Raw genomic sequence first — 25,047 nt, 5'->3', positions numbered from 1 at the left:
CCCTTTCTCCTTTCCACGCCGCTGTTGGGGTGTCTTTGGGGCTTGAAGCCCCAAGGACACTTTTTCCAGGCCACGGCGTGGAAAAGCGGTGGATTGGGGCCTCAGGGCTGCCGCTGTGGCAGCTGAGGCCCCGATCCGTTGATGAAAGGGGCAGGTACAGGCCACCCCAAAGGGGCAGTCTGTAAACCGCCCTACTGAGGGATGTGCTGAGGAGCATTTGGGGGTGAAAAGCATTTATCTCCATAGTTCCTTCCCACAGAATCCTAGAATTGGCAGTTTAGAATGGGATATTTAGAATCCTTAGAAAGTGGAGAGCAATAGTGCCTCACCAAACTACAAATTCCAAGATTACACAGGATATTGTTATGACAATTAAACTACGTGTGAAAGTAGCTTAGGACTCATAGTAGACCACAAGTTGAACATGAGGCAGCTAAAAAGGTCAATATGATCCTAGGCTTTATCAATAAAAGTATAGTGTCTAGATCAAGAGAAGTAATAGTGCCACTCTATTCTGCTTTGGTCAGGCCTCACTTGAAATAACCCTGTGTCTAGTTCTTGGCACCACAATTCAAAAAGGATGTTGAGAATCTGGAGAGTATCCAAAGGAGGGCAACCAAAAAGGTGAAGGAACTGAAAACCATCAAGCCCTATGAGAAGTGGCTTAGGAGCTGGCTATATTTATCCAGAAGAGAAGGTTAAGAGTGGATATAATAGCCCTGTTCAAATATTTGAAGAGATGTCACCTTGATGGATCAAGCTTGCTTTCTCCTATTCCAGAGAAAAGGAGAGGAACAGTGGATGCAAGCCACAGGAAAAGAGATGCCACCTAAAGATTAGGAGGAACTTGCTGACAGTAAGGGCTGTTTGAGAGTGCAATATACTTCCTCTGAACGTGGTGGAGTATCATTATTGTTATTATTGGCCTGGTAGAAATGGGCACTTTGTGGCATGCCGGCGGTGATTTTAGGGTTTGGGAGCATGCAGTAACTGCACACTCCCAAAGCCTAATACTTATGGGCAGCACAATCTTGACGCAGCGCCATCCATACGGCGCATGCATCCATGACGTGTCTTGTGTGACTCGTCCAAACAGCACGGCGCATAAGACATATCACCGTGACGCTCCAAGGTGCAAATGGCGCCTTGGTGGCATCACAGGAAGGAGTTCCATTTCTGAGCTCCTTTTGGCTACAGATCGTTCTTGCAGCCATGAGGTTGCTGCGGCAATGATCCGGAGGAGAAAGGGACAGCCTGTGGCCACCCCTTTCTTCTAATCTGTACTGAGCCATTGTTATTATTATTAAGATTTATTTCTAAAGCATTCCTTCTTTGGAGATCTTTAAACAAAGGCTGGATGACTATCTGTTGGGGGTGCTTTGAATGTGTATTCCTGCATGGCCAGGGGTTTAACTGGATGGCCCTTGTTGCCTATTCCAACTCTATGATTCCATAATTCTAAAGTAGAAACATAACACCATAACAATGTAGTATGAAAGGACCCTCAGTCTTCACAGGAAGGGCAGTGGAGTCAAGTTCCTTACCCACAGAGGCCACATTCTCATAATTCGCCATCATAACATCGCTGTACAGAAGTCTCTGCTTCTTTGTCAAGAGTTTCCATTCATCCTCGGTGAAATATATCGCCACATCCGCAAAAGTCACCTGCAATAGAAAATAGCCCTGATCCAGAGAGTGACTAATAAAAGGGAAGGAAAGCACATGGTGCATCCCAAATATTATTTCATTACTTCAGAATTTATCCCAGGAAACAAACTTTAAATAATGTTAGCAAGCAAAAAGCTACTGCCTTTGAAATCCAGTTTGTCTCGAATCCTTTGTGAGGCTACAAGCCCCTCTGTTTGGAAGAGAAAACTGAATTTCTCAGGCAGGCTCCATGCTTTTACACAGGAAAACTTGTAGGTGTTGATAAGGTAAAACATGCCAATGCTGTCCCAATTTAAAAGATATTTTAAAACCTTTGTTGGAGGTAGCAACCTCCAATAGTACAGGTCCCATCTATTGGCCTTCTCTTTATCATTCTCCCGTGAAGCCTAAAATGTGGTATATTCACATCCATATAACATATCAGATATCCTAGATTTGTGGATTTGGGATGCTACTGCTATATGGCCAACATGGCTCCCGCTGGATATGTCAATTGTGTGTGTGTTTGTGTAGGATAAAATCTGGGAAGCAAAGCTCTGAGTTTCTGACATTCTCTGGGTGTCAATAGGAAGGTCTTTTCACATCATCCTGTTTCCCATCCATTTCCTCCTGGGTTCACCCCACTCCATTTTCTTCCAGAGCCCCCCAGCTCTCTGTCCCCTCCAAGGGACTGACCGGGTCTGTGGCCTTCAAGTATGGCCTCCTTTGGAGGAAATGGTGAGCTAACAGGGAGGGCTGAAGGACAAACTCTGCCAGAGCTGGAGAACCATGGTGGCTGCATTACTGGCTCTGGTCGAAGGTGGGGCAGCCCTTGAGGAGGGTGAGGAATGCCTGGAAAAGACACCCCAGCCCCACCATCACCAGAGGTTAGAAGTCAGTTGCTCTGCCTTCCCTGAGGCCATCTCAGTAGCAAGAGCCCCACAGAGTGAGAGTCCAAAAGGACAGGGGGCTACCTGGGTCTTGGACATTTCCTATCCCTTCTTTTTCCTCTCAGGAATGGTCTTGTGCAGTTGCTTGCATGGCCAGAGGAATGTAGCCCATAGCAATGTGTTGTGGCTGGGAAGCCCCATTCCCGTCCCACTGACCACTGGGGCTGAGCTCTGAGGGGGTGAGAGGAGAGGGTCAGGGGGCTGTTGCCAGAAGAAGGGGCACAGACCAGGTTCAATGCTGCAATATCTTTCACACAGTTGGTCTCAAGGGTGCTGCAAAATCCCTCTGCACACAATCACTACATCTTAGAAGTATAACTCACCCAATCATATTTGATTCACTATTATTCAGTCTGAACCATCAAATGATTTTCATTACCATGATAAGGGCCTGAATCATACTGTTAGTCTCAGTGCAAGAAGACCTATTGATCCCATAGGATTTACAACCATGTGTGGAATAAGCTGAGTTTCACAAGTATTGCAATTTCACATAAGCAAAACTGCCTCTGGTCCTCACCAGAGTAGACCCACTGAATCAGCTGAATTTACCTATCTGTTGAAGAATCGTTTAGTAGTTGATTGAATGGGTCTATTCTAGCTCGATATACACAATATATAATATATAAACCAAAGATAAGATAAAAACAAAATAATTTAGGCTATGGCTGGGATACTGAGGATAGATTAAGATATTGACTATCCCAAAACATATACTACATTTAGCCACCAAAGAATTATAGTGCATTTATCCATTTGTTGCCAAATTTCAGTGGCAAATGTCATAATTAAAAAACAGTTCTGGAGAACGCTGTGGGCTTGAGGGCCACAGCTTAGATCCAGAGATGTTCCCCCATATCCCCCAACATTTCACAGATGGGAAAAGAAAGACACATGTGGACAAACAAAACGAGAAGGTGGTCAAGATGGCCAAAGATGTTTATGAGGAAGGTCACAAAAGCGGGGAAGGGCACCGCAGTTTGCTTTTGCCTCAGACTCCTAGCAAGGACTCCCTGCTCCCTTCTTTCCTCTTCTCTCCCCACTTTTGAGTTGATGGGGTTCAAAATCCCTTGGCACTCATTTTGTAGGAACTGAAGTGAGCTGAGGACAAAGGGGAAAGTGGGAGGAGGAGAACAAAACCAGGACATTTTTGAAAGCCCCTGAAAAAGTGGGGTGACAGAGGATTTACCAGTACTGTCTCTGCCAAATTGGGAGAGTATGTTCTCCACTTGCTTTCATGAGCTGGCCCAGCAGTGAAACACATGACACTAATAACCAGGATGGGGACTCACCAAAGAGTTGTTGTACCTCCGCAGCCCCTTTGTGTTGGAGCGCAACTCCCTCCGCTTGGCCTCTGTGTCGGCCATCAGGTGGGCAGGGGTCCTGGTGGTCCTGCACTTGGGGCACTTCCAAAAAGAGAGGCCCCAAAGCCATGTACAAGGAGACTGAGATGAAGTTCCTGAGAAAAGGGAGCAGGGTTAGGATCCGCTTGGCAAGAGACCCTGCAGCACTCAAAGACACAGAGAACAGCATCCTTCTGGTGACATACACAGGTGACATAAGCCTCTTTTGGGCCGATGCAGAGGTGGGCATCCCAGTGTTCACCAGTGCTTTTCCCCAGCATCAGCCCCTTTCCCAAGAAGGTTGCATCCGCACTATAGAAATAAGGCACATTGACACTGCTTTAACCGCTATGGAATATTGGGATTTTACCTTTGGACACTTAGCCTTCTCTGCCAGAGAGCTCTCATGCCACAACAAACTACAAATCCCAGGATTCCATAGGATGGAGCCAGGAGAGTTAACACACTTTAGAACTAGATTATTTCTGCAGTGCAGATACAACCTGAGTCGGTTTTAAAAGGGTAGAAGCACCCATGTCTTGTTTTTACCCTCCTAATAATGGTCTTCCTTAAAAAAAAAAGTAGTTTGTATTTCAGTCTAATCCATATTCTTCTTCTTGTTGTTTGTTTGTATGTTTGTTTGTTTCATTCTTGGTAATATGAGTTATTCTGGTATGTCAGCTTCCTTCTTGCCTGAAAGTCTCTTAATAAGAAAACTGGGGAGACTTTTAAAACCTCCCAAAGGAGCCACTTTTGGCCTTTTTTGGGGGACTAGCCTCCTCTTAGAAGCCCAATGTTTGTGAAGGATAAGAATAAGGCTTCTATTAAAACTATCCTCCCCATTTCTGACCCCTTTTAAAACCCATGTTCCCCAGAAGAAGCAGAGCTCTGAAATAAGAAAACCCTCTCAGAAAAGAGACACACTTCCTTCCTTTTGGCCCAAGGAGCCTGGCCTCCTTCTGACTCTGGAGCCTCAGGAGAGAGAGAGAAGCCTCTGTTCAACTGAAGCCTCAGAGAAGGTTCCAGAACATTATTCCCCACAGTCACAAGCAGAACAAAATGGCTGCTGGAACACAGAATGGCCACCTCCACCTCAGCGCTTGGCAGTTGGAGGCCTCAGCACAGCAGTGAAGCCTACCCTTCCAAGCCTTGTCCCTCTCCTTCCTCCTTGTCTCTCTTTGTCCCTTTCTCACTCTCTGCTCCTCGCTCACTCTTCCGCGCACAGAGCTAAATAGAGAGGCAGAAGCTCCTCCCCTTCTTCATTCTGGCCAATGGGGGCAGAGGAGCTGGAAGACCCCTCCCCCTGCCCCACCCTCACAGGCTCCTCCTGCAGTTAATATGGAACAAGGCAGGAGGGACCCTGGAGCCCCAGCCACACAGACACTGGCCAAAGGCACACATTCCCAAAGCCTGAGACCCATGAAATGCAGGGCAAGACCCCTCCTCCTTCTGGGCATGTGGATGCTGGGAGATCCAGTCAAGCAAATACACTGTAAATCCCATTGGAAAGATAAAAGGTTACTACTGCCTTTCAGATCCAGTTTGCCCCAAATTCTTTATGGGGCCAGAAACCTCTTTGTTAGGAAGCGAACCCCGAATATCTCAGGAAGGCCCTTATTAAGAGACTTTCAGGCAAGAATATCTCCCAAGGCCCCATCCCTCCAGGGCCTCCTTCCTCTCTTTCCCTCAGTCTCTCTCTCTCCCCTGAAGGCCTCAAATGTCAACTGCCAAGCACTCAGGCAGAGACAGCCATTTTGTGTTCTGGCAGCCATTTTGTTTTCCGGTGGCACATTTTGTGTTTTGGAAGCCATTTTGTGTTCCAGTGGCCATTTTGTTTTCTGGCAGCCATTTTGTTTTCCGGTGGCCATTTTGTGTTCTGGAGGCCATTTTGTGTTCCAATGGCCATTTTGTGTGCTGTTTGTGAGTGTGGAGAATGTTCCAGAACCTTCTCTGAAGCCTCAGTTGAACAGAGGTACACAGTTGCCAATTTTGTGACTTTCACACGGAAATTGGGATTTTTGAGTGCTTTCCGTGTGATTTCCTGCCTGGCTCTATTCTGTGGAGATTCAGGGACTTTTGCACATTTCAGCTCCAGCCCTGAAAAAAAACAACCCAATTTCCGGGACAAACCCCCGAAATTGGCACCAGTGGCCCTGACTCTGAGAGCGAGGCTACAGAGCAACCAGTCCTGTTGGGAGTCACACTAAGAGTTTTCAGGCAATCAGAGAGAGGAGAGTGGTCGTCCGCCCCCCCCCCCCCCCGCCCTCAGGAAAAGCTCAGCCAGGGCAGAAGTGCGGGAGACAAGGCTCTTATATACACACACACACACACACATATATATATACACACACAACACACACACACATATATACACATACATGTCACAACAAACTACAATTCCCAGGATCCCCTGGTTTGACAAGGGAATTGCCTCCACACTTAGAGATCACAGCCCCAGAGAAAGAGTCTACAGTACATCAGTGTTGCCAATTTAAGTCCACTTCTTCTGCTGCATTTGGATTTAATAATGATAATAATAATGGTGATGATGATACAGAGATAGATCTTGTAGCACCTTGGAGATGCATGGAAGAAGAGTTGCCAGCATGAGCTTTCCTAGACTTAAGCGTACTGCCTCAGATGCATGGGAATTGTAGTTTATTGTGGCACCAGAGCTCTTTCTCAGAAAACTACAATTCCCAGGGTTCCCTAGCACTGAGCCAGGGCAGTTAAAGCAGTCTCAAACTGGATTATTTCTGCAGTATGGATTGGATCTTGAGCATTTATAATAACAAAGGTCCAAAACACACTGCAGAAATAATCCAGTTTGAGACCGCTTTAACTGCCCTGGCTCCGTGCTAAGGAATTCTGGGAAATGTAGTTTATTGTGGCACCAGAGCTCTTTCTGATAGAGAAGGCTCAATGTCTCACAAAACTACAATTCCCAGGGATCCCTAGCACTGAGCCAGGGCAGCTAAAGGGGTGTCAAACTGGATTATTTATGCAGTGTGGTTGCAGCCAAACACGTTTCTATTTGGCACAAAGCTTCCTGGACCCCCTTCATGTCAAAATAAATATCTTAAAGGTATTAGAAGGACTGAAAGATTCTTTGTTTGGTCCAATGGTAATTTTGAGAGTTGAAATAAGTTACAATTATTTTTATTCAATTAGGGTTACGTTTATTTGCAAAAGATCCGCCATATTAATAAATATATAAATACATCCTATTATTATTATGATTATTATTATTAACATTACGGGAACGTTACAGGGATTTTGACTGAATATTCCGTGTAATATTTGGGGGGGGGGGGATTCCGTGGATTTTGGTAAAACATGCCGGGAAATATTTTCGAGGATTGTTAGCAACACTAGTCCTGCCCTCTGAACCGAGGACTACAACTCCCACATCTTCTTTCTTTCTTTCTTTGTTATTTTCCTTCTTCCTTCCTTCTTTTCTCCCTAGCTGCCTTGTGTTAGTGGTGTTACTGCTCTTGTTGTCATTGTGTGCCTCCAAGTTGTTTCTAACGTATGGCGACCCTAAGGGAAGCCCTTCTCAGGCTTTTCTTGGCAAGATTTGTCCAGAAGTGGTTTTGCAAGTGCCTCCCTCTGAGGCTGAGAGAGTGCTACTTCTTGCCTAAGGTCACTCAGTGGGTTTCCGTGGCCAAGAGGGCATTCGAACCCTGGTCTCCAGGGTCATAGTCCAGTGCTCCAGCCACTAAACCACGCTGGCTCTTTCTTGAGGCTTTGTAGTGTTTTGTGGAGTGCTCCAAGTCATGGCCGACTTCTGGGGAGCCTCTCCTGGGGTTTTCTTGGCAAGAGTTGTTCAGAGGAGGTTTGCCATTGCCTTCCCTGAGGCTGGGAGAGTGTGACTTCTTGTCCAAGGGACCCAGCTGGTTTCATGGAGGAGTGGGGCACTGGACCCTGGCCTCCAGAGTTGTAACCCAACACTCAAACCACTGCACCAGACTGCCTCCCATTCCCATGTACAACCTGAGAAATAAGTGCACACTTTTTTCTGTTCTTCATGTGTGACTTCAAGTCGTTTCCAACTTATGGCAACACTAAGGCAACTTTATCATGGGGTTTCCTTGGCAGGTTTCTTCAGAGATGGGTTGCCATTGCCATCCTTTGAGGCTGAGAGAGTGTGACTTACCAAGGATCATCTAAGTCCAAAACACACTGCAGTAATAAACCAATCTGAGACCGCTTTAACTGCGCTGGCTCAGTGCTAAGGAATTCTGGGAAATGTAGTTTTGTGAGACATCGAGCCTTCTCTGTCAGAGAGCTCTGGTGCCACAATACACTCCAGTTCCCAGGATTCCCTAGCACTGGGCCAGGGCAGTTAAAGCGCTCTCAAAATGGACTATTGCTGCTGTGTGTTTTGGACCTTTTTTGGCCGCAAACTGTCCATAGCCTGCAATGCATCTCCTAATTCTGTTGGCAGTCCCTCCCTCCCAACACTTTCTCATTTCCCCCAAAACCAGCTCAAAGCTGGCAGATGGAAAGAGGTTTTAAAGCAGCATTTAAATCTGCCATATTTGTTTTTAAAAGACTAAATGTCCCAAATGCTATTATCAGTTTTGTAGCTATTATTACAGAAAGACGTAGAGCGCAAACTCCTCAAGTACCTTTATTTTCTGGAGTTAGATGGGCTTTTCCAAATGACTCACTTTGATGATCTCCGGTGGTCCAAGCAGCCAAACCGCGGCCCTGTAATAATAATAATAATAATAATAATGTTTTTATACGCCTCTCTTCAGCCAAAAGGCAATCAGAGTGGATTACAAATTGTTAATTAGATATTTAGACATTTTGGCTCTTAGCCCAGCAGACCCTTAACTTCCTTAAATCTGTCTGCCTCCGTCCAGTGAATTATAAAAGGGTTTCCCTAAACCTACACTGGGACCAGTTAAGGAACCTTATTTCTACTTCTTTACTGATCTTCCTAAGCATCAACCGATCCAAGACAAGTGTAAAAGGAGCGTCGAGTAGTAGATACTCCAAGCAGATATCTATTATTAATAACAAAATATAACTGAAATCATACAAGATATTAAATTTACAGTGCTATATAAATAAAGGTTAATAAGAATAAGAATAAGAATAAGAATAAGAATCTTGCAGGTACAAAATTTGTAAGTATATAATATTCAATTCATATAAGCTATTAAAATAATAAATAAACCCAAGCGTCCAATTCTGAGACCAACTTCCAAGATCCGCTCTTTAACTCTCTCTCTCGATCTCCAACCGACACAATTCCCCCAACTGTCTCTTGGTCTCTCAGGCCTTATATCTCCTTCTTACGGAAGCTTCTAGAAGAACCTTCATCTTGCTCTCTGATTGGTCAAGAGAGCCTTCCGTAGCAGTGATGTCATTCTGCATTTGCATAAACCTCCCTTTACTGCCTGAAGAAGACCTCCATTGACTGGAGCCCAGTCATTACACTTTCCCAAGGCAAGGCTTGCACCTATTTCCCAATGTTCTTCTTGGTGTCTGCCTTCCAGTTGTTTCCAGGTCTTATGGTGACCTTATGGGAGTCTCTGAAGGGGTTTTCTTAGCAGGTTTCTTCAGAGTGGGTTTCCCATGGCCATCCTCTGAGGCTGAGAGAGTGTGACTTGCCCAAGGCTTCAGTTCTTTTGGAAGCCTTTTTGCTTTATCTTCTAGAAGGAAGCTGAGGGGTTGCTTCTTGAAGAATGAGAGGAACCTTATGGCATCCAAAAGGCTAACATTCCCTGGAGTTATGTCTGATGATATGTATAGATAGGATTGAAATACCTGTTCTTTTATTAAAAGGTTTATAGTGCACCCCATATCATAGAATCTCATAGCTATGTCCCTTAATAACAGTTCACCAAATTAAACAGTATATAAAACAAAAACATGAAAACAAGCTGGACAAGGAAACTGTTACATGGATTTGTAATTGGTTGACCGGACGAACCCAAAGGATGCTCAGTAATGGCTCCTTTTCATCCTGGAGAGAAGTGACCAGTGGAGTGTCCAGTGGGGCTCTGTCCTGGGCCCAGTGCTATTCAACATCTTTATCAATGACTTGGATGACAGAAATGGAGGAATACTTATCAAATTTGCAGATGGCACCTAATTAGGAGGAGTAGATAATACCCCAGAGGACAGGATCAAAATTCAAAATGACCTGAACAGACAAGAAAGCTGGGTCCAAGCGAACAAAAAGAAATTCGACACAGAGAAATGTAAGGTACTGCACTTAGGGCGGAAAAATGAAGTGCACAGATATAGGATGGGTGACAAATGGCTGAATGGGATCTAGGAGTCCAGGTAGAACACAAGTTGAACATGAGTCCACAATGTGATGCGTCAGCTAACAAGGCCAATGCGATTTTTGGCTGCATCAATAGAAGTATAGTGTCTAGAACAAGGGAAGTAATAGTGCCACTCTATTCTGCTCTGGTCAGGCCCCACCTGGAATATTGTGTCCAGTTCTGGGCCCTACAATTCAAAAAAGACATTGAGAAATTGGAGTGTGTCCAAAGGAGGGTGACTAAAATGGTGAAGGATCTGGAAACCCTGCCCTACGAGGAACGACTCAGGGAGCTGGGGATGTTTAGCCTGGAGAAAAGAAGGTTAAGAGGTGATATGATAGCCCTGTTTAAATACTTTTGCAATGTGTGGGATTTTGGCTTCAGAAAGTTGGGGGCAGGTATTAAGAGAAAGGGCTAGTTTCTGGGAACGGCAAAGGGGGGCTTGTTATCTGTGGGGCATAGACTGTGGGAATTGGAGGTGGGGGCTAGGTTTGGAAGAGGGTGGAGTTTTAGGTTTGGGGGTTGTAATGTATTCATTGGATTGGGGGGGGGGCAGTACTGGCTTAAACACCGAATTTCTGACTATGTGTTCTTAATAAAGTTCTTTGTTGTTTTGACACACTGGACTCATTGATGCACAGAAGTTCTGCATTTGCACAAAATTGACCCTTTCTTCTCTCCTCAGCCCTCAGCTCCATTCCCAGCCATAAGAACAGAGGCAAACACACACATATTTATAGACAGACAGACAGACAGACAGACAGACAGACATCAGAGCTATATGTACAAAGCAGAGTCTTCCCAGCCTTTCCCTCCTGAGTCCAGCTCCGCAGCTTGGGTTCCATTCTGGAACAAACAAAAAACATACAGCGTCATTTATATACCGCTTCATACTGAACTAACAGTGTCTGAGCGGTTTCCAATTATAAGCTAATTGCCCCCCCAAAAATCTGGGTACTCATTTTAGCGACCTCAGAAGGATGCAAGCCTGAGTCAAGCTTGAACCCTTTCACAGGTATTGAACTCACAACCTTATGGTTTTGCAGTACAGGGATTTAAACACTGCGACACCAGGGCTCCTTCCTTTCTTCCAAAGGCCGACAGTGGAGTAAGCAGCAGCAGCATGGTCCTTGCAGTCCCTGCGCATGGTCAGGAGGGGCCTTTGGTGGCAAATGTGCATGCACAGTCTCAGACCCTGAACCTGCCACCCTCACAGCCTGCTCTGAAGGAGGGAAGTGGGGAGAGCCCTCGTTCGTTCGAAGATTTGGCTGCAGGGTCTTCGGGAGGGGGGGAGTTGGGGGGGTTGTAAGAAGGAAGGAAACCCTGATCTCCTCCCCCCAAAGAAAGGCAGTCCTCCTCTCCCTTCCCTGCCCCCTCCTCAAGGGAATCCTTGAGGCCCAGGTACTTGGGCGGTTATTATGAGAAAAGAGGGCAGGTGGGATCTTTGGAGAGAGGCATGGCCTTGGGGCCCACGTACTTCAATAGCATTGGAAACAACATTATTCGGGAGGGGTGGAGTTTTCTCTGGGGGGAGGGAGATGGAGGGACCCCAAAACCCCTTCTGGGGATACTGACACCCCCCGGCAACCTGGGAACTAAGCTTATAGGCCCACAGTTTCCGGATTAGCACCCCCCCCCCACATACATACCTTTCCCTTCAAAACAAGCCTGTGGAGGAGGACCAGCGGAGAGACCCTCAGCCCCCCCCCCCCCCCCCCGGTTGTGGGAACATGCTGAAAGGGCCTTGGACTCCCTTGAAGGGATGTATGTTAAAGGAGAAGAAGGAAGGAATAAAGGAGTGAAAGTGCCAAGGAAAGAAAAGCATAAAGGGAGTGCTGAAGTTGGGGGGGGGGCATCTGGGACCTGACTCAGGCATCTTCCCCCCCCCCCCCCCCCCAGAACTCATTATTAGAGTCTTCCACAGCTCACTTTGACAATTTAAATTACTATTTCACAGAGAACATCTCTCAGATAAGAGCCGAATTGGACACTGGCATTATTGCAGAGGCTATAGGTGAGGTGTCCAGTGACTCTGTGAATATGATCATACTGGGTCTATTTGAATCTGTAAGTACCAAAGACATGGACAAGCTCCTTGGAAGTGTGAAGAAGACAACTTGCCCTCTGGACCCTTGCCCTTCATGGCTGGTCATCCAAGGAGGAGATGCACTTAGGACTCACCTGAGATATGCTTCTCTTAGGGAGGGCTATTTTCCATCTTGCTTAAAAGAAGCGGTGGTACGGCCGTTTATGGAAAAGCCCTCCCTAGATCCCTTGGACATGAACAATTACAGACCAGTCTCCCATCTTCCATTTCTAAGCAAGGTGCTTGAGAGGGCAGTTGCTCTTCAACTCCAAGCGGTCTTCAGCAGTAAAAGCTGAAACCCCTCATATAAATATACATTCATGCTTCTTAGTGATGCTCAAAAGGGAGGACATTTTTGGAATTCCTCCTGGACAGAAGACTGAAATGTAAGGTATACCCCCAAAAAAGAGGACATCTGGTCATCCTGCGGGTTCCATGCTATGGAGCCCTGGAATTTGTAGTTTGTTGTGGCTCCACTGCTCTCTGACTGAGAAGGCGAATTCTCCTCCAAACATTTAAATCCCAGGATTCCATAGCATGGTGCCAGAGCAGTTAAAGCGGTGTCAAATGGCATTACTTCTGCAGTGTAGATGCAGCCTATGAAAAAAGGATGGGAATGGCTCCAGGTTGAGAAAGAAAAGACACATAGTAGGCACAGCCACCAAGAGTGGCAAGCCACACTCTCTCAGCCTCAAAGGAAGGCCCTAGCAAAGCTTCTCTGAACTCATATTGCCAAGAAAACCCCATGGTAGGTTCACCTCAGGGCAGGACAGACCTCCTCCTCTTCCAGGACATGTCCTCCATTCCAACCTTCTGTCCAGGAGGTATTCTAAAGCATCCTCCATTTTGAGTATGACTAAGAAGCATGCATTAACATTTCTAGGAGTGTTTGGAGCTTTTCTTGAGTCCTGTCCTCCCTTTTTCTTGAATGTCTTCCATTTTGTGGTGCCTTCCTTTGCGGTGAAGACATCTGGGGGGAAAACCAAGCTATTAAAGTGGATTGTTGGAGCCAGTGTGGACTAGTTGTTTGAGCATTGATTGGACTATGACTCTGGGTTCAAATCCCAGCTCAGCCATGGAAATCCATTGGGTGGGGCATCACACTCTCTCAGCCTCAAAGGAAGGCCATGGTGAGCCTCCTCTGAACAAACCTTGCCAAGAAAACCCCATGAGAGGATGGCCAGGAGGCAGAAAGGACTTGAAGGCACACAACAACAACAAGTGATGGGAAGGGAGGCAAAGGTGGGTGGATAGGGAAGAATAGGGCCAAAGTGTGGGAAGGAGGAAGGAGTTATGGGGGGGAGAGAGAAATGGGACCATGGAAATCCACTGGGTGACTTTGGGAGAGTCACACTCTCTCAGCCTCAGGGGAAGGCCATGGCAAGCCTTCCCTGAACAAGTCTCTATCTTGGCAAGAAAGAGAGGGAGTCTCGCCTCCAAACCCGCAGAGAGAGAATCTTGTGAATGCTGAAAGATTAGACAGTTCACTGGGCCTTTTGGGGCGTAGAGACCAGCATCCTTAGCCGGCATGAGGGTGAAGATGGCGTCTGCACAGCGCACTGCCAGACTCTTCCCACATGCCGGTGTGACGCTGCACACTGCACCACATTGCAGGTGATGACACGGCGTTCCTCTGGTGCTACATCCAGATGACACAGTGCCAAAGCAGTGCAGAACAGCCACACCGTTGGCGGATATGGCACTTTTTCCGCAGCGCAGAAAGGAGCTCCGTTTTGCCCCACAGAAAGGCCACGGCGTAGCCTTATCATAGTGCAAAAAGGAGCTGCAAAAAGCAATGTGTTTGCCATGGCCTTGATCTGGTGCTAAAAGGGGCGGCCTGTACATCCCCTTAATTTCTAGAAAATGGGGCTAAGATTGGAGTCCTAGGGTTGGCCCCAGCCTTCATCACTCCCAAAGATGTCAATAGGAGGAGGGCTGGGTAGGACTCATGTGTCTGATTTTAATGGGTCTATTTTTGATTTTTTTTCTTCCAAAAATCTACATAAAATCATAATGTATAGATAGACAGCAATAAGAACAACAACAACTACCCAGTAACAACAACCATAGCAACTGCAATATTATATGTCTATATTTAATGTTTCCCATTGCCTTCCGCTAAGGCTGAGAGAGTGTGACTTGCTCAGTCACCCAGTGAGTTTCTATGTTGCAGCTGGGATTCAAACACTGATCTCCAGAGTCGTAGTTCCACTATGCTCAAACCACTAGGCCACACTGGCTCCTACAACATGGATATTGTTTCACTGGGCCATTGTATGTCATGGACATGGCCCAGCTTCCTCATCCATGGAGGTCATTTTAGAAGCCTCCTTCTCCTCCTCCATTTCCAGGCCCAGGTACTTCTGAATACCCTCCAACTCTCCCAGTTTGGCAGGGACCCTCCCCTGGTTCATCCTCTGCCCTTCCACCTTTTCAGATGCTCTTCAAAGGCCACAGTTTCCTCCTCCTCCTGCTGCCATTTCTCCCCTTCTCTTGAGCTCACTGCCATTGCTGCAAACTGAGTCCAAAGGGCAAAAGGAGTCTGCCCTCCATGAAGACAGCCAAGGAGAAAGGAGAAGAGGGGCCCTTCCCAGAGGCTCAGGCAAAAGCAAACAGCTGCAGCCTCTCCTAGTTTGCCTCTCCTTCCTCAGAAAGAACCTTGCAGTCTTGATCATATTCTGAGGTTGTTTGGTCCCAGCCTCCCTTTGATTCTCTTGGATCCCTCTCCAAAATCTCATGGCCCCACAGAGACTCCCAAGAGAGGAGAGGAGGCCTGGCAGCCGGAGAAGAGGGGAGGAGGAGGGGGGCTTCCTTGCTTCCAGCCCCCAAAGCTGCCTCCCTACAGAAGACCCTCCAGACCCCCATCCTTGGCTCCAAAATGGGGGCTCTTCCCCTCAGCCATCCTTCTCACAGAGGAACCAAATTTGGGGGTCTCCCATCGCCATCTCAAGGCACCCACCTTCCCTTTCCTGCCAAGGAAACCCAGAAGGAGCCCTTCTTCTTCCTAAGCAGCCAACGGTCAAAGCCACCAGCCTTCTGGAACCCTATTCAGGCTTCAAGCCAACCACCAGCCTTTCCCAGAATGCCACGCTCTCCCTCCTCCCAGCGGAGGAGACCGGGAGACGGAGCAATGGGTGCAAACGACAGGAAAAGAGAGTTTATTGTCTTAAACTTGTAATTCCAGTTGTGTCCCTTTTTGAGAGAGAAAGGGGATATTATTATTATCATCATCATCATCAACAACAACAACAATTATGGTAATTCTTGTTCCCAAAACCACAGAGCCTTGTGAAATCTCAAAGACTGTGTTTATCACACGGAGGTTTTTGCAGCTCTTCGCAGCTCAGATTCGAAGTCACAGCAGGTCCAATGATGCGAATTCACTCGATAACATGAGTGTTATCCCACGCAATTCCTTTCTATGGGGCTCCTTCCGTGGGGCTTCCGCAGTGATTCCAAAGTGACCCCTCATTTTGGCGAAATCGGTGACAAGCGAATGCACAGAAATCGCTTCCAAGCTCACTCCGATTCCACTCCGAATTGGTCTGTGGTGGAATGTAGCTTCACTTCTGCTCTGTTTCACCACCACAAACCCCCAGTTGCAAATTTCCCATTATGCAGCGCTGCAATTACCCCCCATTTCCTTCCGGTGGTCCTTTCGCTTTCAGGGCAACCGAGGGGGGGGATTGTTGTTCGCTCCGTTGTTGCTGGGATAAGGCTGAAACCTTTCGTGGGGAATAGGCAGCCAATGGGAGCGGAGGAACGTCCAGGTAATGGGAAGGAGGCCACACCCCCTCAGGAATGGGGAGCCAATGGAAAATCACATTAGTCCCCATAGACTAATGTTTTAATCAATAATGAACATTCCTAATACAACGCTGCCCTCTGGTGGATACTCAGGGCACTGCAGCCTCTTTGGGCTTCTCACCAACTTCTATTCTGGAGCGCCACCTGGTGGCCACTCTTGGCAATTCACTAATAGCAATTAACCAAATTAAACAGTATATAAAACAGAAACATGAAACAATGTAGACAAGGTAACTGTTACATGGATTTGTAATTGGTTGACTGGCTGAACCCAAAGGGTGTTCAACAATTACTCCTTTTCATCCTGGAGAGAAGTGACCAGTGAGGTGTCCAGTGGAGTTCTGTCTGTTACCCAGTGCTGTTCTTTATCAATGACTTGGAGGACAGAATTGGGGCATTCTTATCAAATTTGCAGATGACACCAAATTAGGAGGAGTAGTTAATACCCCAGAGGACAGGATCAAAATTCAAAATGACCTGAATAGACTAGAAAGCTGTTCCAAAGCTAACAAAATGAAATTCAACAGGGAGAAATGTAAGGTATTGCATTAAGGGCAGAAAAATGAAATGCACAGATACAGGATGGGGGACACCTGGATGAATGAAACTACGTGTGAAAGGGATCTAAGAATCAAGTAGGCACAAGTTGAACATGAGTCCACAGTGCAATGCAGCATCTAAAAAGGCCAATGCCATTTTAGGCTGCATCAATAGAAGTATACTGTCTAGATCAAGAGAAGTCATAGTGCCACTCTATTCTGTTGTGGTCAGGCCCCACCTGGAATATTGTGTCCAGTTCTGGGCCCTACAATTCAAAAAAGACATTGAGAAATTGGAGTGTGTCCAAAGGAGGGTGACTAAAATGGTGAAGGATCTGGAAACCCTGCCCTACGAGGAACGACTCAGGGAGCTGGGGATGTTTAGCCTGGAGAAAAGAAGGTTAAGAGGTGATATGATAGCCCTGTTTAAATACTTAGAGGGGTGTCATATTAAGGAGGGAGCAAGCTTGTTTTCTGCTGCTCCAGAGACTTGAACCTGGAGCAATGGATACAAGCTCCAGGAAAAGAGATTCCAGCTGAACATTAGGAGGAACTTCCTGACAGAAAGGGCTGGGTTTTGTTGTTGTTGTTTTTTACATTATATCTTTATTAAATTTTCCAATAATATGTTCATCAATGCAAGTCACATAAATGCAAACTTCAATAACACAGAAGACATTTGATCTTCTTTCTCTTCTTTTTCTTCACTTCTTGCTTTAAAAGAGCTTATCTGTGTTGCCTATCACACTTCTTTTTGTTTCTTGCAATGAAGTTATACAATCCCCCCATTGAATTATCACATTTCCCCCTTTGTTTTCATATACAAAGGGTTGTATGTCCATACGTATTCTCCTAATTTTATCCAATAATCCTTATAACTTTGATTTCCTTGAAAAATATTTCTTCTCCGTCTCTCTTCACATATTTTATTTTGCTGATATTTATGCATAATATCAGACCAGGTTTTTATCCACAGCCCATCTTTTCTCCCAATACGTCACTATCTGCATCCAATCCTTTTCTATTCTGTCTCTCTTCTTATCCTCCAGAGAACATGAAAGTCTATACAACTCTCTAATCTCATTAAGTTTTAACAGCCACTCCTCTACCTGTAACTTCTCCTTTGATTTCCAGTATTTTGCTATCAATATCCTGGCCAGTGTTATCATGTATAGTATAATTCACCATCGCTTGTTCTCATCTCTGCCTTCATGAAATGTGTCATATTCAGAAGGTACAATTCCGGTCTTTTCTTGTATTTTATACCATAAATTTGCTGTATTATTCTGTCTATATCTTCCCAAAACCCTTTTACCTTTTCACATTTCCACCAGATGTGGATCATCATTCCTTTTTCTTTTTGGCAGTTCCAATAACTATCTGTTTCTATTTTAAACATCTTTTTCATTCTGGTCGGCGTATAATACCACCTATTGCTGATTATTAAAAATGTTTCCCTTAAATCCTGACATTTGGTGAAAGAGTTTGTTTTTCCCAAGCTTTCTCCCATGCTTCTAATGGGATTTCATGTCCAATATCCTTTGCCCAGTCTATCATATATTGCTTTATTGCTTCTTTTTCTCACTCTCTATCTCTGAATAATTTATAATATTTAGCTATTTTTTAATCTTCTTCTTTCATTATTAATTTGTCAAATTCTGTTGTTGTATCTCAATTCCCACCGTCTTCATGTCCTCATTAAATCTATATTTCTTTTGATAGTAACTATACCAATTTGTTTCTTTTTCCCCAGAATCAATTCCTCCCTAGATTTCATACAAATTTCTTGTTTTTCATTTATTTTTATTATATCATTATATCTTAACCAATCTTTTTTTGAGTCCCATCTATTAGCAAAAGGCTCCTGTGTTGATCCCCAACCCGGTATTTTGTAATAAAATTTTGCTTTTACCAATTTCCATGTTTCCAGCAGTGCTCTTCGAATTGGGTTGTTATTGAAGTCTTTATTCACCAAAGCTTTATTTTACCATAGGAACGCATGCCACCCAAATCGTATGTCTGGTCCTTCCACATTTAATGTTGTTTTATCATTTAATTTAATCCACTCCTGTAGCCATATCATCTTACATGTCCATCTATAGATGTTTATATCTGGCATGGCACATCCTCTTTCTTCTCTTTTAAATTGTTCCACTTAATTCTTGCTTTACCCCCTTTCCAAATAATTTGTTTAAGTTCTTTATTCCATTGATCTATGATTCTTGGGGTTATACTAATTGGTAAATTCATAAAAAGGAATAGAAACTTAGGGAGTGTGGCCATTTCTATTGCATTTATTCTGCCAAGGAAAGATAAATTTAGGTTTGACCATCTATACAATTATTTACATATCTTATTCCACATTGTTTTATAATAATAATTATTATTATTATCAAAAAGATTCATGTTGTTATTGGATAACCAGACTCCTAAATATTTTACTTTATTTGTGACTTGAAATCCCGTTTTTTGTTTCAATAATTCTTTTTCTTGCTTATTCAAATTTTTTGGTATTATCATAGATTTTCCTTTGTTGGTCTTAAATCCTGATAGTCTTCCAAACCAATTTAATTCACACATTAAATGTTCGGTATTATTAATCGGGTCTTCAAGAATCACAACTAGATCGTCCGCAAAGGCTCTCACCTTTGTTTCTTCTCCCTTTATTTTAAGTCCTTTTATCCTTGAATTATTTCTAATCTTATTTAACAAAAATTCCAATACAGTTATGAATAATAATGGCGAGAGCGGACATCCTTGTCTCCTTCCTCTTCTTATATTAAATTCTTTTGTTAGTTCTCTATTAATTTTTAGACAAGCTGACTGGTTTTTATAAATTTCTCTCACTCTATCTTGATCCTCTTCTTTCTCTTTCTTTCTTCTGTAATCTCTCATTCTTTAACCTGAACCTTTGCTTTCCTTGATTCTTCTTGTCGTATTCTTGTTTGTAACTCAGTCACTTACTTTGCCTTTTGCCCCTTTCTTCTTAAACACTAACACTTTCTCTCTACTCTTACATTCATAACACACACATTACTACTTATCTATGACTTCCTCCCCTTTGTGAGAATGAACCAACTAAATACTCTCTTATACCTTGTTCTCTCGCTTATGCCCTCCTCCTTCAATGTCTTAACAATACTATACTTTCCAAATGTTCCAACTACTATATTGTATCTGATACGGATATCTTTGACACAGATAATAACCACTAGGTTTTCCAGTCTTCTTTTTCTTTCGCTATATTAGTCATCGTCGAGATTCTATAATACGCTATATCGCTTTTTTATTTGTTTGTTTGTTTCTATACTGCTTCCTTAGTTTATCTCTTTCTCCCTCTAACAAAAATACACATTATTTTCCTATATCATGAAATTAAAAATACACAGTAGAATAACATAGTTAGTAAATTAAAGTGCAACAAGAAGGATCGTCAATAGATAATCAAATCATTTCCCCATTCCTTCCTAATGAAACCTAATACTTTCCCCCACTCTTCTGATATACTTTCTCCCAAATTTTCTCTCAATATGAGTGATAGTTTGTCCATCTGCAATAAATCATAGAGATAGTTAATCCATCCTTCTGTTTTTGGTATTCCTTTTGTCTCCCATTTCCTCGCGTATAAACCCTGGCGCTAGCTCACATAGACATCCATATCCTCCCATGCTTCTTATCTGTATTCTCCTCCAACATCCTTAATAACATTCATCCTGGGGTTTCTTCTGGTGTAATTTCTAGCATCGTATTTATTGCATCTATTATCTGCCTCCAGTATTCTTTCGCTTTTCCGCATTTCCACCAACAATGAAAATAGGAGCCTGATGTTTTTTCACATTTCCAACATAAATTCTTCCTTTTCTTATACATTTTGGCTATTTTTATTGAGGTTAGATTCCATCTCAAGTACATTTTCAACCAGTTTTCTCTCAAGCTTTGTGCCAATGTAAATTTGATATCTTTCTTCCATATGCTTTCCCATTTATCGTAATCAATCGCGTGTCCTATGTCCTTTGCCCAACTGAGCATTACTTCTTTCACTGTTTCTTGCCTCGTGTCCCACAATAATAATACTTTATAAATTTTGCCCATCATACCTTTTTGTTTTCTCTAATTTCTAATATTTCTTCTCATTCAGATTTTTTTAATCCGTCCCCATTCTTTTAAATCACATCATGTTCTCTCTTGAATTTGTCAATATTCAAAACAATTGAAACCAATTCCTTCAACTTTTAACTCTTCCTGAGATTCCTTCCTTCTCCCAGACAGCCTCACCTTGAAGAGCGGTGTTCCCAAGACAAGTCTGGGGTCCAAAGAAACTTGCTCAACCCTTCCCTAAGCCAGCCCCCAATTCCCAAGCTAAAGCAACACAAGGGGAGGTTACATAGATACCAAGGTTGTCTTACTTCCCTTCCCTTCTCCCAGACAGCCTTACTTTGAAGAGCAGTGTTCCCAAGCCAGCTTCACTCCTCCTTGATAACCATTCTCCAACTGCAGCCCCAGCCCCTCTCCAAACGCCCTCCTTCATCTAAAAGCCACTCCATCTGTCTTTGTAACATTTCCCACTACATGCTTTCTATGACCCATCACTCTACATTACCTACTATGAACTACAACTATAACTCCTACTTTAACTCTAATAATCAAACTCTAATATTTTACCCTTTATGACAGAACCCTTATACCCTGTTTCTGACACACAATGGGCCAGTCCCAATCCTTCAGGTATACAGCACCAGTCTGAAGTGACAATTCTCCCATCTCAATCTTTCAGGCAAGAAGCATGAGCCTGAGGTTGCAAAGGGCCAGTCTCAATCCTTCAGGTAAAGAGCACCACCCTGAAGTCACAATAGTACTGTCTCAATCCTTCATCCAAGGAGCATCAGACTGAAGTCAAAATGGTCACATCTCAATCCTTCAGGTAATCAGCATTAGCCTAAATTCACAATGGTTCCATCTCATGGCAGCAGACAAGGAGCATTGGTCTGAGATCACAATGGGCCAGTCCCATTCAGGTATGGAGCACCAGCCTGAAGTCACAATATGTCATGAATCCCTTCATTCATGCATTTAGGGATTCATGCCATAAGTGTTATAGGTTTAGGTTTAAATTAGAGTCAAGATAGACAGGATTTATAGTGGGTTAAAATAATATGACTTAATATGTGCTTTAATAAAAGATACTAGAAAGAGGTAAGGAGATCATGACTAAAGAATGTGATTGTTTGCTAGCATTGGAATGTGTGGGAATCACCCTTCTAACAGAGGCTTGAGTTTAAAAGACTGGTCTCTGTAAAAGGAGGGGGAACATAGAGAATTATTGGTATTTTTATATTGTATTATGTTGTTATGGATTTATCCTTATTATATTTTCATATGGTATCATATTAGATTGGGATGGATGAGATTTCATTATACACACACACACATCGTTAAGCCATAATGTTAATTAAAACTGTTGTGTGGCTGAGTTCTGTGGTCCAAGGCCACAGATGCAGTGGTTGAGATAAGGCACATGAGAGCTTAATTGTTTTTAGAAAAGCTGCCAGAATCCCAGATGGGAGGACACTGAGCAGAAAAGGGTGGGAGAATGCTGTGCGGGAAAGGGCTATCCAATTAATCAGCTTTATTGGTTAATGGAGTGGAGTTAATTGATATGGATATAAAAGTGATAAGTTTATACTCTCTTTCATTCCTGACATAAAAGTCACTTCTGTTGCATGTATCTTCTTCATTACAAGCTGTTCCTTTTTCAAAGTACTGCCTTTTGTGTTGCAAGAGGGGCTGCAATTAGGACCCTGACAGATATCTCTCTCCCCTTCCATTCACCCTGCTGTCCCAAAAGGGCTGGAGAGCATACCAAACCAGCCACAGACCCTTTCCCTGCTCTTGTGTAATGCCATGTCAGTCAAAAATACAATGCAAATAGTCCAAGATCGCCTACTGGACGAAGAGGCTGACCTGTCTTGTTTCACAGAGACCTGGCTGGGTGATGATAGCTCAGCCTCCTGGGCTCAGGCCTTACCAGTCGGGTTCTCCGTCAGTGAGCAGGTAAGGGGACGTCGCTTTGGTCCATGCATACAATCTTGCTTTGGCCAGGATACCTATCCATAAGATGGACCACATCGAATGTATTTGCCTCAGCTTAAAGACTAGGGAAAGTCTGGGGATTCTGTTGGTTTAATGTCCACCCTGTTGCTTAACATAAATACTCTCTGTAAAAGATAACATCAGAATTAACACAAACCAGGGAAAGAGTGACATTCCTGGAGGAAGAATATTAAAAATTGGGAAAATAGATAGAGAGATTAACAGAAGAACATACTGAAGATACAGCAGAAAAAAATAAATTAGAGCAAAGATTTAGGAAGCAATGTCTTAGAATAAGAGATCTTCCCAAATAGAAGAAGATCTATATAAAAGGATAATACCGGCCTTGGCTGAATTTATGGACCTAGATAATGAAACCTTTCTCCTTGAGGTGGACAAGATGTTTAGAGTAAGCTCCTGGGTCGCAAAACAGAAGAGACTGCCCAGAGATATCGTCATTTATTTTGTTAGGACTCAAATGAAAGAAGCAATTCTCCAACAACACTTTCATACAAGATTCAAAATGGAAGAAAATGAAATTTTATTGTTTAAAGATATCTCTGGGAAACTGTTAAGGAAGAGGAAGGAATATGGACCACTGACTAAGGTTGTGCGCAGCAATGGGATCTACTACAAATGGGAACTAACTCAGGGCCTATCTTTTAATTCAAGCAAAAAAGATACCAAATCAATGGTACAAAAAGAAAGAAATGTTCTACATGAGAATGAAAAAGAACTTAATAAAGGGGGCAGTCAGAAAGAAGAAAGAAAAAACCCGGGGAAAGGAGAAGAGGATAAGGAGGAAGAGAGCTTAGAAGAAGAAACAGAAGAAGGAGAATTGCTTGGGAAACCAGATCCAAACACAAGAGAGGACGATATAGATGGAGAATATGACGATGAAACGGGAAAAGGCAGACATCCTATCATTGAATGTTAAAGGAATTAACAGACCCCAAGAACGAGGTAAACTTTTCCATTATTAAGGGAAACAGAGACTTGATGTAATTTGCCTTCAGGAAACCCATATAAAGAAAGAGGATATAAGATTGTTAAAAAACGCCAAATTGGGGAAATAATACATAGCAGCCTCAAAAAAGAGGAAAATGTTAAGGAAATAGCAACATGGGATATACAGTAAGTGAAATAAAACATGTATGTGAGAGTCAGAGTGACTCAGCAGAAGCCAATGGAGAACCACACAGGTGTACATGGTAATACAATTAACAAGTACTGAGTGCCAAGGACAAGAAATGCATAGTGAATAATTGGACACACCTGACAATTGTAAAGTGGTCAAGGCTGAGATGATGAAATCATCTAATCTGGATAGAAACAAGAGAACCAATGGGAATGATGTACACGCCTACTGGGTGGAAACAGATCACAGTAGGTGGTACCTTGATTTGGCTATAATAATGACTATGAATCCCAGTATGTTTTGTGGGTAGTAGTTGTGGATAGTAGGAGTATTGTTGTGTTGGATAGTTTGGAGCTGTGTATATAGTAGAATAAAGTAGATCTTTTATATAAGACTACTGAGTTGTCTGGTGTCTTGGGTGAAGCTACAAGAACCAGCAGGACCCTGGTGAAGAAGGGTGAAGACTTCTGTGGAAGCAAGAGTGAGAAGGCTTGGAGAGTTTGTCAGGGTCTTCAGCCTATTCTCTGCAACTCTTGCAAAGCTTTATCAACTGGCCAAAACTGGTCAGCGTGGTGCACAACCAGGTGGTGAGTTCCAGGCCAGAGGTGAAGAGCCACAACTCCCATCATCCCTGACAGAAAAAAGGTGTAGTGATTTATGTAAAGGATAAATGAGAATCTAAAGAGGTATTCTCAGACCCCAATGGATACTTGGTTGGTGGAGAAGTTACTTTACAAGACCAAAGGATCCTAATGGTGGGAATTTATGTACCCTTAGACAATAAAGGCCCGTTGTTTGGAAAATGGAAAAGACAAATGCCAGACCGTATGAGCGATAGGCCCTTAATGATGGGAGATTGGAAAGGAGTGATAGGTCCCCAGATAGATAGAAAAGCAGACAACAAAATATACTCAAAGCAAGGGGAACTGCCAAAATCTTTCTTTGAATTAAAATAAGCCTTCATATTAGAAGATACTGGAGAATCAAGTATGGTCTGTCTAAGGATTCACGTTCTTTTCAAACACCCATCAATCCTGGTGGAGAATAGATATGTTCTTGACTTCCCCGACTATTAGCACAATGGTGGAAGCAGTAGAAACCCTACCAAAAATCCTATCGGGTCACAATCCAATTTTATTGTCTTTGAAGAATAAACCTAA

At 43.6% G+C, this 25,047-nt stretch overlaps 1 protein-coding gene across 1 annotated transcript in view; it reads right to left on the bottom strand.

Annotated features, from left to right (window-relative positions):
* LOC149301560 (uncharacterized) overlaps positions 1 to 25,047 on the bottom strand; it is a 208,630-nt gene that overhangs the window by 6,537 nt on the left and 177,046 nt on the right. Inside the window, exon 2 of the mRNA XM_089484056.1 lies at positions 1,545 to 1,665. Coding sequence (XP_089340182.1) covers positions 1,545 to 1,578 — 34 coding nt within the window. The 5' untranslated portion in view covers positions 1,579 to 1,665. The remainder of the gene's footprint in view (positions 1 to 1,544; positions 1,666 to 25,047) is intronic.

This window comes from Sceloporus occidentalis, unplaced genomic scaffold, assembly GCF_023333645.1.
Source record: "Sceloporus occidentalis isolate IW3139 unplaced genomic scaffold, rSceOcc1.0.p SCAF_21, whole genome shotgun sequence".
NCBI lineage: Eukaryota > Metazoa > Chordata > Lepidosauria > Squamata > Phrynosomatidae > Sceloporus > Sceloporus occidentalis.
This window is presented reverse-complemented; position numbering and strand designations above follow the sequence as displayed.